Raw genomic sequence first — 15794 nt, 5'->3', positions numbered from 1 at the left:
AACATCTCGGTAAAGTGGGTAAAACCAAAAAGTGTCCTAATCTATGCACTCAACAGGAAACACACGATAAGAACCTAAAAACCCACTTAAAAGTATTACACATTCATAAGCATACAGTAAAACCCACCTTCCATGAAGTTAACAATTTTAGAGAAACACCCCAATCAGGAAGTTTACCACCTATTGATGTGAAACACCAGCCCAGCATTGAGTTTACAATTACTCTTTTGCTCCTTTACAGAAAGTTTCAAACACATCAAAGAGAGAGAAATTGTACCAAAATGTGGCTAAAAGAGTCATAGTCTGAGGATGCCAATATTCCCAGGGTGTGTTCCGACACTGACCCTGCAGATGTAGTCACTCTTAAAATGAAGGCAGCAGCAATTCTTCCCAAACAAAGGATGTTGCTTCGCCTACACACCACAATAGTAAATTAATGCTTGAAGGCATAAAAAACAAAGGAAACAGGAGTCCATAGACAACACAAAAGAAAGCGCAGCCCTCACTAGATTTCAGAAGCTACGTCGAAGCCACAAGTCCAAACAGCACTTCGCCTCAAAAGCGTGTTCCTCGGCGTGAGTGGAACTGACAATTACGAAAGAACAATCACAGGAGAAAAGATGGCAGCACGTATGCTAATCACGTCCCAGGTGATTCCAGGCACGCACGCGCAGCACAGCGCAAGGGTTCCTCACCACTCCAAGAGTTTCCGATACCATGGCTCGCCCGGACAGAACACATTAACAGAGACAGTTCGAGGCAGGTGAGCATTTGAATTTAAAATATTTTTTAAAAAGAAAAAAACACAGGCAGAGCGGTCGGTCGTTTCCACAGATTTCAAGATCGGTTTCCTCAGTAGCATTGTTGGACTTGGCCCTTTTTGCAGGGTCATCCCTGAAAGTGTTGCCTTCCTCCTGTGTTTTGTCTGACCTGTTTTTGTTTGTTTTATGATTCCTGGCACATTACTACTGCTGATCAATGCTAAAGTGCATATGCTCTCCCTATTGTAAACTGATGTATGGATTAGTGACTCCATGATTGGCTTATTTGATTTACTGTCAGACACTAGTACAGTGCACTGCGGGTGCCCAGGGCTGTGGTAAATCAAATGCTGCAGGTGGGCTTGCAGCACTGGTTGTGCCATCCACAGAAGGAGCCTGTAAAAGTGTGTCTCAGGTCTGCCGTTGCAGAGCCTGTGTGCAGTCTGGTACTGCCATGTTGACTGGGCAAGTGCATCCACTTGCCAGTCCCTAAACCTTCCCTTTTCTGCATATTAGTCACCCCTATGGAAGGCCCAAGGGCAGGGTGCATTGTAGGTAAAAGGTAGGACATGCTCTGGTGTGTGTGGCATGTCGTAATAGTGAATTACCACCATTTTCGTTTTTCACTATTGCAAGGCTATCTGTTCCCCATAGGCCAGAATGGGTAGTTTGATAATAACATCTTATAACCAGTGAAGCCGGTTTTAACATTCTGTGTTTGAAAATACCACTTTTAGAAAGTAGGTATTTCCCTGCCTAAACTGTCCAAGCCTGCCTCTGCTAGGTTGTGTATTCTTTTTCTGGAGTTTGAGTGACAGGGGCTGGGTCATTCCAGGAGACAGGGTGAGTCAGCAGAGGGCTGAATAGAGTTATCTGCATATAGATGGGTGGGAGGAGTTGCACATGGGACCTGAATAGGGCTGCGCCTGCCTTCCACAATGCTGGCTCCACCTCCTGTGGTGCTTCTGATGTTCCTGGCCCACACTGGCAAAGTAAAGAAGGAGTCTTGTCAACAAAGCGCTCCAGGACTGCACAGAACTGGTTTGGACTGGGTACAGGACCCTCTGCCTTCAGAGGACAAAGGATTTGCTAGTATAAATATTAGTACCCAGACCCAAGAACTTTAGATCACTTTTGGGAAACAAGAAGAACCTTTGCTGAGGATGGGAACCAGAGAAATTGAGGAGGAGACTATCCCTAAACTGAGTGCTGTTTGGGGGATTGGCCTGTAGTGGTTGCCTGACAGCCAAAGAAAGGAGAAAGGAGTTTGTGCTACTTTCAAATCAACTTGTAACGGATCTCCAAGGGCTTGAGATAGAGCTTGCCTCCTGCTGAAGTCTCAGGGATAACAGACTTCACCAACCAGCTCCCCTGCCTTCTCTTGCTGGGAATTGAAGTGCCTGCTGTTGAGCTGGGCCTTCTGAGAGACTGTGTGTCGCTGGGAGTTGGAAGCGCGACTCAAGGCGAAAAAGCGTATCGCCGCCACAGCCGTTGTTGTCGCATCACCAGAGAAGAGTGTCGCCATCGCAGCAGATGCCATTGAATCACTGGAGAAGCGTGCCGCTGCTGCTGCTGTCGCCAACGCATCACCCGAAGCACCTTGAATCACAGGAGAAAAGTGTGCCGTCGCAGCAGACACCATCGCATCACCGTAGAAGCGTGTCGCTGGGCCTGTCGCGGCTCAGAAGAATCGGTGAGTCGCCGCATGGCTGTCGGGCATGCACGTATCGTTGTCGCATCAAGAAGACACCATTTTGTGTCATTGCACCGGATCTTCATCGCATCACGGCGCTGCTGGTCGCATTGCCACGGAGGTGCAGTAAGAAACCGACGCATCACCTCCCCATGCAGAAAAGAACCTTCACATCACTGTCCCCTACGCAGCAGTAGGAAACCAACGCATCACCGTTCTTGCGTGTAAGGAACCGAAACATCATCTTCCCTGCAACACTTTCGTTGTATAGCATTACGCATCTAAAGGTACATTGAACTTAAAGTGTCACATTTTACATCTAAAGAGTACTAAGCTAATTCTACCATTTTTAAAGTACAGTATTGTGGATTTTTGTCGTTTGTGGTCTTGTGTTAAGTCTATATAAAAATATTTATTTTTATACTACAACTTGTGTGGTGTCCATCTGTAGTTTTGTCACTGGGTTACTGTATGTGTTAAAAAATGCTTTACACACTGCCTCTGAGATAAGCTTGCCTGCTTGTGCCAAGCTACGAAGGGGGTGAGCAGGGGTTATTTTAGGAGTGTACCCCCTTACCCTGACTAGAAGCGAGGGTCCCTATTGGGTCAAAGGTACCTACCCCTGCCAACTAGAGACCTCAAATCTAACAACCATCAAAACTCCCTGTTGAAAATGTCACAAGGGCGGGTGTCAAGTTTCCCTTCCTTGTCACTCTCCCCAAAGCAAACTCCGAGAGAGACAGATAACAGCTGCGCCTTAGACTTTTACAATTCCTCAGGGGTGCCGATCAGTTTCTTTTGTGCCCTGCACACAGCATGGTGAACACAATCTCACAATTCCTCTGGGCTTCCGACAAGTTTCTTTTGTGCCACGGACACAGTTAGCACGTTGGTCACAACCCAGTAGCCCATATCTACACATGGGGCTGGCAACATGGCATCACTGGTAGCAGTGAAATACTAAGGGACACACACAGACTGGCAGGTCTCTTCACACCGTGCTTGCGGCAAATTATTCCAAAGTTCACATGTGGGACCGCAGGTCCACTCCAAAAGTCCAGGCAAACACAGCAGGATCTGGCATGCCCAGGTTCGGGCCGACCGGTCTTGAGGTCACACACGATACACTTAGTTTCAAGAAGTTACTTCAGGCTTCAAATTGGAGTAGGTTATATTTAGGCTTTCCTGTTTTCAGTTTCTATTTTTGGTCAATTCTGGTGGGGTTTTTTCAGTGTTTTCAAGTGATTTCAATACCTTACAAAAACAGTGGTTATCAGTGGCTACACATTTTCGCGCCATTAAAAACAACACAAACAGTGTTTTGCCAGTGTTTATGGAAGGTTTTGCTTTTATTATTGCTTGTTTTCTGCACATACAGTGCATGGTATATAGACAGTGTATGTACAGTGTAAACGAGGTCCAAATACATTTTTACAAATCAAACTTATAGTAGTACACCATACAATACTTTTTCAGTGAGTCATCGGTCATGCATGCTCGCTCTTTCCTTCCCATGTAAACTTTTATCTGTAAAAAAGGCCCTCTCAACATTGGCACTTGAGACTAGCAAAGCCAAAATAGCCAGTATACAATTTGCTAACTCTGGCCACTTACATATCTATCCATGCCAATACTAGTGCACCTGAAGATTGTGATTCTCTGCGACAGGTTCTGCAACCTATGCGTTGAGCCTCAGAGTTATTGAAGCAGTCAAAAATGAAGCAGTACTTTTAAAACTCCAGAGAAAATTTCCCTTTATGGAAGGGATCTATAACTTGTGCAGAGTACCACAGTGAGGCTCCATTGACTTCAAATGCCATGGTGGGTGAAAGGCTAATTCTAATACATTGTAAAAGAAAAGTTCCTGAATTGCTCCTCAACATTTCTTTGCTTACCAAGTGGCAAACAATGTAACATGGAATATGTTGCAGTGCAAAAGTCACTAAAAGTGCCACCCAGCCTACTCTCAAGGAGATGTTTCACATCTACACCAATAATGCTGAACAGTTCATAGACAAGGGTGTTTTCAGGCTCTAGTTTTTTTTATTATGTCCACTACAGCAGTCATGCTTTCCTGTAAACATCTAAGAACGCACAGAGTGTACTTTTTTTCAAATTACTATCAATTTATGACTGAAGATCCTCACATTTCTTTCTTTTGGCATCATCACTCAGCAAAAGTTCTGTAAATGGTTGCCACATGGATAATATAGCATTCATGACCTCTAGGACTGAGAGCCACCAGCTAAGTGACACAGTTGGGATGACTCTTTCGTTTATGCCATACAAAGCACAAAATGAAAAATATTTGCGTTTTAGGGTCTGTGCATAACAAAACCGTGCACCAAAGTCAATAGCATTCTTTATTAACTCTCAGGATTGTAAAGATGCTTTCAGCATGCCAGCTAACAAGTGGCAAGGAACTCTTACAGGGAAGCACTTCAGCTCAGGTATCAATTTTGACAGTTCATCACACAACCTTTTCATATATGTAGTTGAATCACGGCAAATACAAAAAAAATCATTCTAATCTTGGTTGAACTTGGTAAGAACTTTTAGCAGCAGCATTCCAAGTCACACTGTGTTCATTGTTTTCTAAAAATCTGAAAATTCTTTTCACCAGTATCCTAGATGCTTTGGGACTGCACTCTTTTCACATATACCTGTCATTATACTGTATTATGGTTTAGGGGCTCTTTTTGCGTGCATGTTATGTTAGCATGGCTTATTAGAAGTTTAAACACCATTTTACCTTTGGCTGCTTTTTGCACACAACACTGCATAGTTGTTTTTGCAAGTTAGGTTTCGCAAAGGTCTATATATGAGAAATGGTTTGTTTTTCGACATCTCTAGGCATACATCGTGCCCCCAGTCTGTGCAGTTAGTGCTGATCCGTCAAGGTTATCACAACATGTGAGCCTGTTTATCGGCTTGTCTGTGTAACACATTCTAGACACAACATTTTGGCAGCTGCAAGCCAAGCAAGATTCTGGCCCCTTTATCATAGCACACTTGCCATAATTTCACACACTTGGAAGATTCCAGGTGTGCAGAGAACCTTGCTGATCCAGATGTAATTTACACTTATTGAGCGGAAAGGTAATGGGGTCCCCCAAAACAAGCTCAAGAGACCTTCTTTAGTTTATAATACATAGTTCCTATATAGGGAGGGTTTTTAAACTAGGCACTATATCACCTGTTTGCACTATCATTGTAATATGATTCCTCCTATTGTATTTTATGGAGTTGTAACCATGCTGACCATATTATTTTTAATCATATATCTGCTTATGTTGACTAAAATACTGCTCATGAGAACACGTCGTTAAAATAAATATTTTAACCTTACTGTGTCTCTTTTTTACCCCTGTTGTGGACTGGTATGAGAGTATAACAAAAGAGTGTTCTCACTTCCCACCATTCAAGAGATGGTCCTAAGTTGCATGTTCTAGGTTGTCTAATCATTGATTACTTTGCTATAGGACGAAGAGCTAATGTGACACGGATTGCTAGCTGGTTGGGATTTCTAGGTACTGAGGAGAGTTTCTGGTACACCACAATTCACTAATGTCCTAGGTCTCTGTGCACAGTTCTGTGTATGGGCAGAAATCCTTGCAACAATACCTTAATTGAATGTTTAAAGCCTGGGGTGTTTGACATTTTACCTACTATCAATACTGACTCACTAGAATAGGGGGCTTATGTAGCAAGGGTTTTTGTCCATTTTCTGTTGGTAAATGTGATGGTACAACATGCTTCTAATCCATGTATCTTTAGACCAAAGACCAAACAACTGAAAAAAAGAAGAAACAATATTTTAGTAACATCCCTAAACCACACAACTGAAGCAGAATAATGTTAGCCCAGTCAAAGTCACTGCTACCTTATATAATAAAGTTACATTGTATTGGCCCCTTCAGGAAGAAACACAATGACTTTTACTCTCCTTTTCCTTTCTTTGAATGGCATTTAGTTGTGCAGGTTTTTTTTCAGTGTTTGTATGTTTACTTTGGTGAGGGCTATTTCCCTTCTGGTGGGGTTTTATCAGTGATTATAGGTTTAAACCTAAACCGGACAGCCTAGTTATGTTTCACTTAGTCTTAGCTTCTATCCAGTTCTCACACGCAGGTTCTTTATAAAACACGTCGCCAAAATGTTGACATGAAATGAAGATCCAACTTCCAGGGTAGCTTATGTAGTATTTATTAAGATGGTAAGATCAAGAGTAGAAGTAAAGAGAGCCCCACCAGGAGCAGCCTTTCTGCTGCTCAGCCCATACACCAACTGACACTCTCACTCATTAAGCATTCCACAGCATCACCACCCACCAACATTGCACACCACACTCACACTGGCTGAGCAGCAAGTATAACATGTCTCCCTTCTTTACAGTGAACAAGAACACAATGCAATGGCCCAAGGAAAAGTATGCATTGGTGAAAGATGCATGCATAGATATAGCATAAGGACCGATTGCACAGACCTGAAGATAAACATGCAGCATCATAAGCACACTTCGAACGATGGGTAGTGAGGTTTTAACAGCGCATAGCCTATGTAGCAATAAGTTTACAGCTTACTATCTCAAAATGGGGCATCAAGGGAACCACAGACAGCTACCACCCAACGCTGTCAAGAGACAGTCAATCAATCAATCAATCAGTGACACTTATAGAGCGCGCTACATACCCGTAGGGTCTCAAGGCGCTGGGGGGGGGGGGGTGGGGGGGGGGGGGGGTCGGTGCCGCTACTGCTCGAACAGCCAGGTCTTCAGCTTCTTCCTGAAGGAGAGGTGGTCTTGGGTCAGGCGCAGGTCGGTCGGGAGGGAGTTCCAGGTCTTGGCGGCCAGGTAGGAGAAGGACCTTCCTCCTGTAGTCGCTCTTCGGATGCGGGGGACGGCGGCGAGGGCGTGGTTGGCTGATCGGAGGTGGCGTTTGGGAGCGTAGAAGTTGATCCGGCTGTTGAGGTAGCTCGGGCCTTGGTCGTGTAGGGCTTTGTGTGCGTGGGTGAGGAGGCGGAAGGTGATTCTTTTGTTGACGGGGAGCCAGTGAAGGTCTCTCAGATGTCCGGTGATGTGGCTGGTTCGTGGGATGTCGAGGATGAGTCTGGCTGAGGCGTTCTGGATCCGCTGGAGTCTCTTCTGGAGCTTGGCGGTGGTACCGGCGTAGAGGGTGTTGCCGTAGTCCAGTCGGCTGGTGACGAGGGCCTGGGTGACGGTCTTCCTGGTCTCGGTGGGGATCCACCGGAAGATCTTCCGTAGCATGCGTAGGATGTTGAAGCACGCCGAGGAGACGTTGTTGACTTGCCTGGTCATGGAGAGGGAGGAGTCCAGGATGAAGCCCAGGTTGCGTGCATGGTCTGTCGGTTTGGGTGCGGTGCCCAGGGCGGGAGGCCACCAGGAGTCGTCCCAGGCGGAGGGGGAAGAGCCCAGGATGAGGACCTCCGTCTTGTCAGAGTTCAGTTTCAGACGGCTGGTCGTCATCCACTCGGCTACCTCTTTCATCCCTTCGTGCAGGTTGGCTCTGGCGAAGGCGGGGTCGTTGGTCAGGGAGAGGATCAGCTGGGTGTCGTCGGCGTAGGAGATTATGCTGAGGTTGTGTTTGCGTACGATGGCCGCGAGGGGGCTCATGTAGACGTTGAAGAGGGTGGGGCTCAGAGATGATCCTTGAGGGACGCCGCAGATGACTTCGGAGGCCTCTGACTTGTACGGTGGTAGGCGGACTCTCTGTGTTCTTCCGTCGAGGAAGGAGATGATCCATTCCAGCGCTTTGTCCTGGATTCCGATGTTGCTGAGGCGCTGTACTAGGGTGCGGTGGCAGACCGCGTCGAATGCCGCGGAGAGGTCTAGGAGGATGAGGGCCGCTGTTTCTCCATTGTCCATCAGGGCTCGGATGTCATCGGTGGCGGCGATGAGGGCGGTCTCGGTGCTGTGGTTGGCTCGGAAGCCGGACTGTGAGGGGTCGAGGGATCCGTTCGTCTCGAGGAAGGCGGCCATCTGCTTGTTGACGGTCTTCTCGATGACTTTGGCTGGAAACGGGAGGAGCGAGATGGGGCGGTAGTTCTTGAGTTCGGTGGGGTCCGCTGTTGGTTTCTTGAGCAGGGCGCTGAGTTCGGCGTGTTTCCAGCTCTCAGGGAAGGTGGCGGTGTCGAATGATGTGTTGATGATGTCTCGCAGGTGGGGTGCGATGACAGCGTCGGCCTTGTTGAAGACGTGGTGAGGACAGGGGTCGGTCGGTGATCCGGAGTGAATGGAGTTCATCGTGCGGATGGTGTCTTCGGTGCTGATCGGGGTCCAGGCGTGAAGGGTGGTGGTGGGGGGTGGTTGTTCGGTCATGGTGTGCGTTGGTTGGTTGTTGAAGCTGTTGTGTATGTCCGCGATCTTGTTGTGGAAGTATGAAGCGAGGGAGTTGCAGAGGTCTTGCGATGGGGTGATGTCGTTGTTTCCTGCGCTGGGGTTGGAAAGCTCTTTCACGATGTTGAAGAGTTCCTTGCAGTTGTGTGCGTTGTTGTCCAACCGTTCCTTGAATGCTGTTTTCTTGGCGGCGCGGATCAGCTGGTGGTGCTTCCGGGTGGCAAGCTTGAAGGAGGTCCTGTTGTCCGGTGTGGGTTCCCTTCTCCAGACTTTCTCGAGGGCTCGGCAGTTCTTCTTGGAGCTCTTGAGTTCGTTGGTGAACCACAGGGCTTTCTTGCTTCCGGGTCTGCTGGGCGGGGTCCTCAGCGGGGCGAGCTCGTCCGCGCAGATGCTGATCCACTTCGTGAGGTTGTCGGCGGCCTGGCTGGGGTTCGCTGAGCTGGCAGGAGGGTGCTGGCTCAGGGAGGTGGCGAGCTGGTCGGCTGTGATCTTGTTCCAGCTTCTGCGGGCGGCCTGTTGCTGGTGGTGGTGGGACGTCGTTCTCTTGAAGGTGAAGTGGACGCAGCTGTGGTCCGTCCATTGGAGCTCTGTGGCGTGGCTGAAGTCGATGTCTGTGCTGGAAGAGAAGACTGCGTCGAGTGTGTGTCCGGCGAGGTGGGTGGGGGTGGACACCAGTTGCTTGAGTCCCAGGTTGGCGAGGTTGTCCAGCAGGGTGGTGGTGTTGCGGTCGTTGTTGTTCTCCAGGTGGAAGTTGAGGTCCCCCAGGAGGATGTAGTCAGCGGAGGGGAGGGCATGCGGGCTGACGAAGTCGGCGATGTCCTCGCTGAATTGTGTGCGTGGTCCAGGGGGTCGGTAGATCAGGGTGCCTCTGAGGGTGGTGTTCGGGGTGGTGTGGATCTGGAAATGCAGGTGTTCGGCGGTGGTCAGGGTGTTGTCGGTGCTGGTCGTGAGACGGATGGTGTTCTTGTGGATGATGGCGATGCCTCCTCCCATCTGGTTGGCGTTGCGGTCCCTCCGGACGATCTTGTAGCCCTCTGGGATAGCGATGGCGATGTCGGGAGCTGAAGAGGCGTTCATCCAGGTCTTCGTGAGGAAGGCAACGTCAGGGGCTGTGGCGTCTAGGAGGTTCCAGAGTTCGATGGCATGTCTGTGGACGGAGCGGGTGTTGAGCAGGATGCACTTGAGGTGGGTGCTTCTGGTGTTCGACTTGGCGGGTGCTGGTGCGAGGCAGGTCCGGATGCAGGTGAATTTGCAGGCGTGGCAGCTGAAAGGTCCGTGGGTGCGTCGTGGTGTGGCTTGATGGCATTCTGGGAGTCGGCCGGAGTTGAGAGCGATGAGGGTGGCGGCGGAGTACGTCAGGCGGGTCGGTCGGGGTCTTCGGGGGCCAGGGGTCCTGGCGCTGGTCGCGATCCGGTCGCGGACGGGCGCAGACGGGCTTACCTTTGGCGCGCCTTTGGCGCACAATCGGCGCGCCCGCTGCGCGTGACCGCTGCACGTTCGCACGGTCGCCATATAAAGGCGAAGTGCGCGGGTGGGCGGAGCAGCTGGGAGGCGGGAGTGGGGAGGGAACAGAAGGAAAAAAGGGGCGGGGTCTGCGCTGGTAGCGGGGAGCGGGGAGGGAAGACGGAGTGCGGCGAGGTAGGCGGGCAAGCAGGAAGGACGCAAGCTAAGAAATAAACAAACAGGCACTAATGGGAGACAAAACAAAGAAAAAACGCTAACACAGGCAAGAATACAGTTGGACAAGCACAAATGTCTGACAAAACAAAAACAAAACAAACGGCAACGGAGTCAGCCGGCGGCGAGGCAGGCAGCGCGGCAGGGACAAGGCTGAGGGGCACACGCAGCAGCTGGTGGCCGTGCGGCGCGGGGGTGTCCCACAATCGTAATTATTGTCACAATAACAAGTTTTGCAGAGTTCCCTGAGCACAAAAGTATGTGAGTATATCTGTTTGGTTTACAGATGATATCAATTCAAACAATGAAAGTCCATATCCATGTATCCAAGTTTGAAAAAAAGTCCTTATTTTATTTCTCTTCCAGATGATCACGAAGACTTGTGGATACAGCAGTGCAGTCCTGATATAATTTACAACAGCCAAACGCCAACACGTGTTTCGTCAAGGGGCATCACCCAATGACTTCCTCAGGGCTGAAACAACAAATTATACCCTATTGTAAATCCCAATAGTTGGGAACACCAATTAAAATACCGAAAACCACCACCAAACATTACACCTAAGTGAGCCATTCCAAGAAAAAGGCTTATTTTGCCTATCGTTTTTACAATGAGATTGATAGACTCTTGAAGACACTAGTGAGGAATAAAAGTACGATACCACTCTAAGGGTAAGAGAATTCTTGGTTTTAACCCAATGTGCTACTTTTTTCAAAAATTGTTTTGTTATTTTTCAATGGATTTTACATTTAGGTTTAGTTCTTAAATATTCTGTGATTTTTATATTATAATTCACAGTGGATTGCTCTATAGAATTTCCTGATACTCAGCCGCTCTTACATCTACAAGTGATATCATTCTTTTGGTGAGTTTCAGGCCTGAGTGTAATACAAATTATTAGGTCCTTGGTTACTTATATACATCCTAGTGATGGTACTGACATGCACTCAGTGTGTTTTCACTATACTAACTGGACGGCTTAATTGCTCTGACTAGATTTTCGTCCTAAGGTTCTTCACCTTTGTGTCTTTTCTTTCTCTCTTCGGTTCTATGAGCATGTTCTTATTCATATCACATGGTCTATCCGATGGTTATGTTTTGGAATTTATTTTATTTGCCAATTTTTGGCATGTCTTTGCTTTATCCTTTTCCTTTTGACTTATAAGATGGCTTTCCTATTGGTACGAGGCTTTTTCTTGGAATGGCTCACTTAGGTGTAATGTTTGGTGGTGGTTTTCGGTATTTTAATTGGTATTCCCAACTATTGGGATTTACAATAGGGTATAATTTGTTGTTTCAGCCCTGAGGAAGTCATTGGGTGATGCCCCTTGACGAAACACGTGTTGGCGTTTGGCTGTTGTAAATTATATCAGGACTGCACTGCGGCGTTTGGCTGTTGTAAATTATATCAGGACTGCACTGCTGTATCCACAAGTCTTCGTGATCATCTGGAAGAGAAATAAAATAAGGACTTTTTTTCAAACTTGGATACATGGATATGGACTTTCATTGTTTGAATTGATATCATCTGTAAACCAAACAGATATACTCACATACTTTTGTGCTCAGGGAACTCTGCAAAACATGCAGCATCATAAGACTTTCACGACTATATATAGGACCTGGGCTGATGCACTTTCAACATCATCAGTTGAGGTTTGGCAAAGGTTAACTTTCTTATTTCACCTCAGAGTATGTGTTGGGTCCGGGGTCAAAACCTGGGCACGTGGGCCACCTTGGCAACCCTGCTGTGGTGAAATGTTATTATGTGTGAACTCGGCAGTAGCTGTCTTGCTGTTCCCTCGGTCGGTCACTTCCTTGTATCTAAGGAAACCTCTTCAACCTCATTCGTGGCCTCCTCTCTTCATTGAATTCTTTCAGTATTCCTCCACCCTGTTTTGTAAGCTGGCAATATCCACCTAGATGGTTCCTTTCTATGACCTTTCCAATTTCTGGATGCAAAAGCCCAGCCAATATTCGAAATAGAACTGGTACAGGTCGCAACCCCCTCAACCCCCCCCCCCCCCCCCACCCCCCCACCCCGACTCCGAAAGCTATAATTATGCTGCATTCACGGGCGTGTCACCCACTCTTTCTGTTCCCACGTGGCGCCCTATTTATTTACATGGGTGTCAGAGCCTCCTCCACACCTGGGAAGGGGGGCTGAACCGATATCAGACCGGAGGGTGAAAGGAGTTGATCAACTCAGACACCATCTCATCCCTCCACCCACCCTCCAGGACCCCCCTACCACCCGCCCCCCCCCCCCCCCCCCCGCTGCAGCAGCTCCCAACAAATGGCATCCCTATCTACTTCCCAGTTTGACCTTTTGGAAACTGCTGTAAGCCAAGACGATGTGCGAAACGACGTTTATTCACAGTACGTAGTTCCAGTAAAATGGCCTGCCCCCGTCTGGTTTGTAAAGCACAGCAGGAAGCAGGTGTTTTTCCTGGTTTCATTACTTGGTTTCACAATAACAACTGAAGGGTTATATGCGTCAGTGCATTATCTATGGTGTTTTTCGTTTCCCCACTAACACTCGAAAATATTAAGATCTTATGATCTATTATGATCATCATAACTCGCGTAATAGGTTCTCTGCAAACAACTTGGCGCACAGAAATGAGTCTTTTCTCTTGCCAGCCTAGAGCATAACTTCTCTGCCCTAAAACCCAAAACATCTCTAGGAACAAAACACGCTTAACACCCCACCTTCTTTCAAAAACAATGTTTCTGAACATTTTCACTACATAACCAGTGTAACTTCGGTTTGATTTGCGATGTCATTTTAGATGTTAAATCACTGGTCGCCACTCCTGGACGCACCAACGGACCTTTCAGCTGCCACGCCTGCAAGTTCTCATGCATCCGATCCTGCCCCGCACCCACCAAGCCGAACACCAGCAGTACCCACCTCAAGTGCATCCTGCTCAACACCCGCTCCGTCCACAGACACGCCATCGAACTCTGGAACCTCCTCGACGCCACAGCCCCTGACGTTGCCTTCCTCACGGAGACCTGGATGAACGCCTCTTCAGCTCCCGACATCGCCATCGCCATCCCAGAGGGCTACAAGATCGTCCGGAGGGACCGAAACGCCAACCAGATGGGAGGAGGCATCGCCATCATCCACAAGAACACCATCCGTCTCACGACCAGCACCGACAACACCCTGACCAGCGCCGAACACCTGCACTTCCAGATCCACACCAACCCGACCACCACCCTCAGAGGCACCCTGATCTACCGACCCCCTGGACCACGCACCCAATTCAGCGAGGACATCGCCGACTTCGTCAGCCCGCATGCCCTCCCCTCCGCTGACTACATCCTCCTGGGAGACCTCAACTTCCACCTGGAGAACAACAACGACCGCAACACCAGCACCCTGCTCGACAACCTCGCCAACCTGGGACTCAAGCAACTGGTGTCCACCCCCACCCACCTTGCCGGACACACTCTCGACGCCGTCTTCTCATCCAGCACAGACATCGACTTCAGCCACGCCACAGAGCTTCACTGGACGGACCACAGCTGCGTCCACTTCACCTTCAAGAGAACGCCGACCCACCATCACCAACAACAGGCCGCCCGCAGAAGCTGGAACAAGATCACAGCAGACCAGCTCGCCACCTCCCTGAGCCAGCACCCTCCTGCCAGCTCAGCGAACCCCAGCCAGGCCGCCGACAACCTCACGAAGTGGATCAGCAACTGCGCGGACGAACTCGCCCCACTGAGGACCGCGCCCAGCAGACCCGGCAGCAAGAAGGCCCCATGGTTCACCGACGAACTCAAGAGCTCCAAGAAGAACTGCCGAGCCCTCGAGAAAGTCTGGAAAAGGGAACCGACACCGGACAACAGGACCTCCCTCAAGCTTGCTACCCGGAAGCACCACCAGCTGATCCGCGCCGCCAAGAAAACAGCATTCAAGGACCGGTTGGACAACAACGCACACAACTGCAAGGAACTCTTCAACATCGTGAAAGAGCTTTCCAACCCCAGCGCAGGAAACAACGACATCACCCCATCGCAAGACCTCTGCAACTCCCTCGCCTCATACTTCCACAACAAGATCACAGACATACACAGCAGCTTCGACAACCAACCAACGCACAGCATGACCGAACAACCACCCCCCACCACCACCCTCCACGCCTGGACCCCGATCAGTACCGAAGACACCATCCGCACGATGAACTCCATCCACTCCGGATCACCGACTGACCCCTGCCCTCACCACGTCTTCAACAAGGCCGACGCTGTCATCGCACCCCACCTGCGAGACATCATCAACACATCCTTCAACACCGCCACCTTCCCGGAGAGCTGGAAGCACGCCGAACTCAGCGCCCTACTCAAGAAACCAACAGCGGACCCCGCCGACCTCAAGAATTACCGCCCCATCTCGCTTCTCCCGTTTCCAGCCAAAGTCATCGAGAAGACCGTCAACAAGCAGATGGCCGCCTTCCTCGAGACAAACGGATCCCTCGACCCCTCACAGTCCGGCTTCCGAGCCAATCACAGCACCGAGACCGCCCTCATCGCCGCCACCGATGACATCCGAGCCCTGATGGACAATGGAGAAACAGCGGCCCTCATCCTCCTAGACCTCTCCGCGGCTTTCGACACGGTCTGCCACCGCACCCTAATACGGCGCCTCAGCAACGTCGGAATCCAGGACAAGGCGCTAGAATGGATCATCTCCTTCCTCGGCGGTAGAACACAGAGAGTCCGCCTACCACCATACAAGTCAGAGGCCTCCGAAGTCATCTGCGGCGTCCCCCAAGGATCTTCTCTGAGCCCCACCCTCTTCAACGTCTACATGAGCCCCCTCGCGGCCATCGTACGCAAACACAACCTCAGCATAATCTCCTACGCCGACGACACCCAGCTGATCCTCTCCCTGACCAACGACCCCGCCGCCGCCAAAGCCAACCTACAAGAAGGGATGAAAGAGGTAGCCGAGTGGATGACGACCAGCCGCCTGAAGCTGAACTCAGACAAGACGGAGGTCCTCATCCTGGGCTCCTCACCCTCCGCCTGGGACGACTCCTGGTGGCCTCCCGCCCTGGGCACCGCACCCAAACCGACAGACCATGCACGCAACCTGGGCTTCATCCTGGACTCCTCCCTCTCCATGACCAGGCAAGTCAACGCCGTCTCCTCGTCATGCTTCAACATCCTACGCATGCTACGGAAGATCTTCTGGTGGATCCCCACAGAGACCAGGAAGACCGTCACCCAGGCCCTCGTCACCAGCCGACTGGACTACGGCAACGCCCTCTACGCCGGCACCACCGCCAAGCTCCA

At 49.7% G+C, this 15794-nt stretch overlaps 1 protein-coding gene across 4 annotated transcripts in view; it reads right to left on the bottom strand.

Annotated features, from left to right (window-relative positions):
• Window positions 1-3773: 3773 nt before the first annotated feature.
• The window catches only part of ST3GAL4 (ST3 beta-galactoside alpha-2,3-sialyltransferase 4), a 558945-nt gene continuing 546924 nt past the window's right edge, over window positions 3774-15794 (bottom strand). For all 4 annotated transcript variants that reach the window (XM_086918360.1, XM_086918359.1, XM_086918354.1 and 1 more), the window contains one exon: window positions 3774-6247. In XM_086918360.1, the coding sequence (XP_086774486.1) occupies window positions 6140-6247 (108 nt within the window). In that variant the 3' untranslated portion in view covers window positions 3774-6139. The remainder of the gene's footprint in view (window positions 6248-15794) is intronic.

This window comes from Lissotriton vulgaris, chromosome 4_1, assembly GCF_964263255.1.
Source record: "Lissotriton vulgaris chromosome 4_1, aLisVul1.2, whole genome shotgun sequence".
NCBI classification, from domain to species: domain Eukaryota; kingdom Metazoa; phylum Chordata; class Amphibia; order Caudata; family Salamandridae; genus Lissotriton; species Lissotriton vulgaris.
The sequence above is the reverse complement of the archived record's forward strand: the minus strand, read 5'-3'. Positions and strand labels throughout refer to the sequence as shown.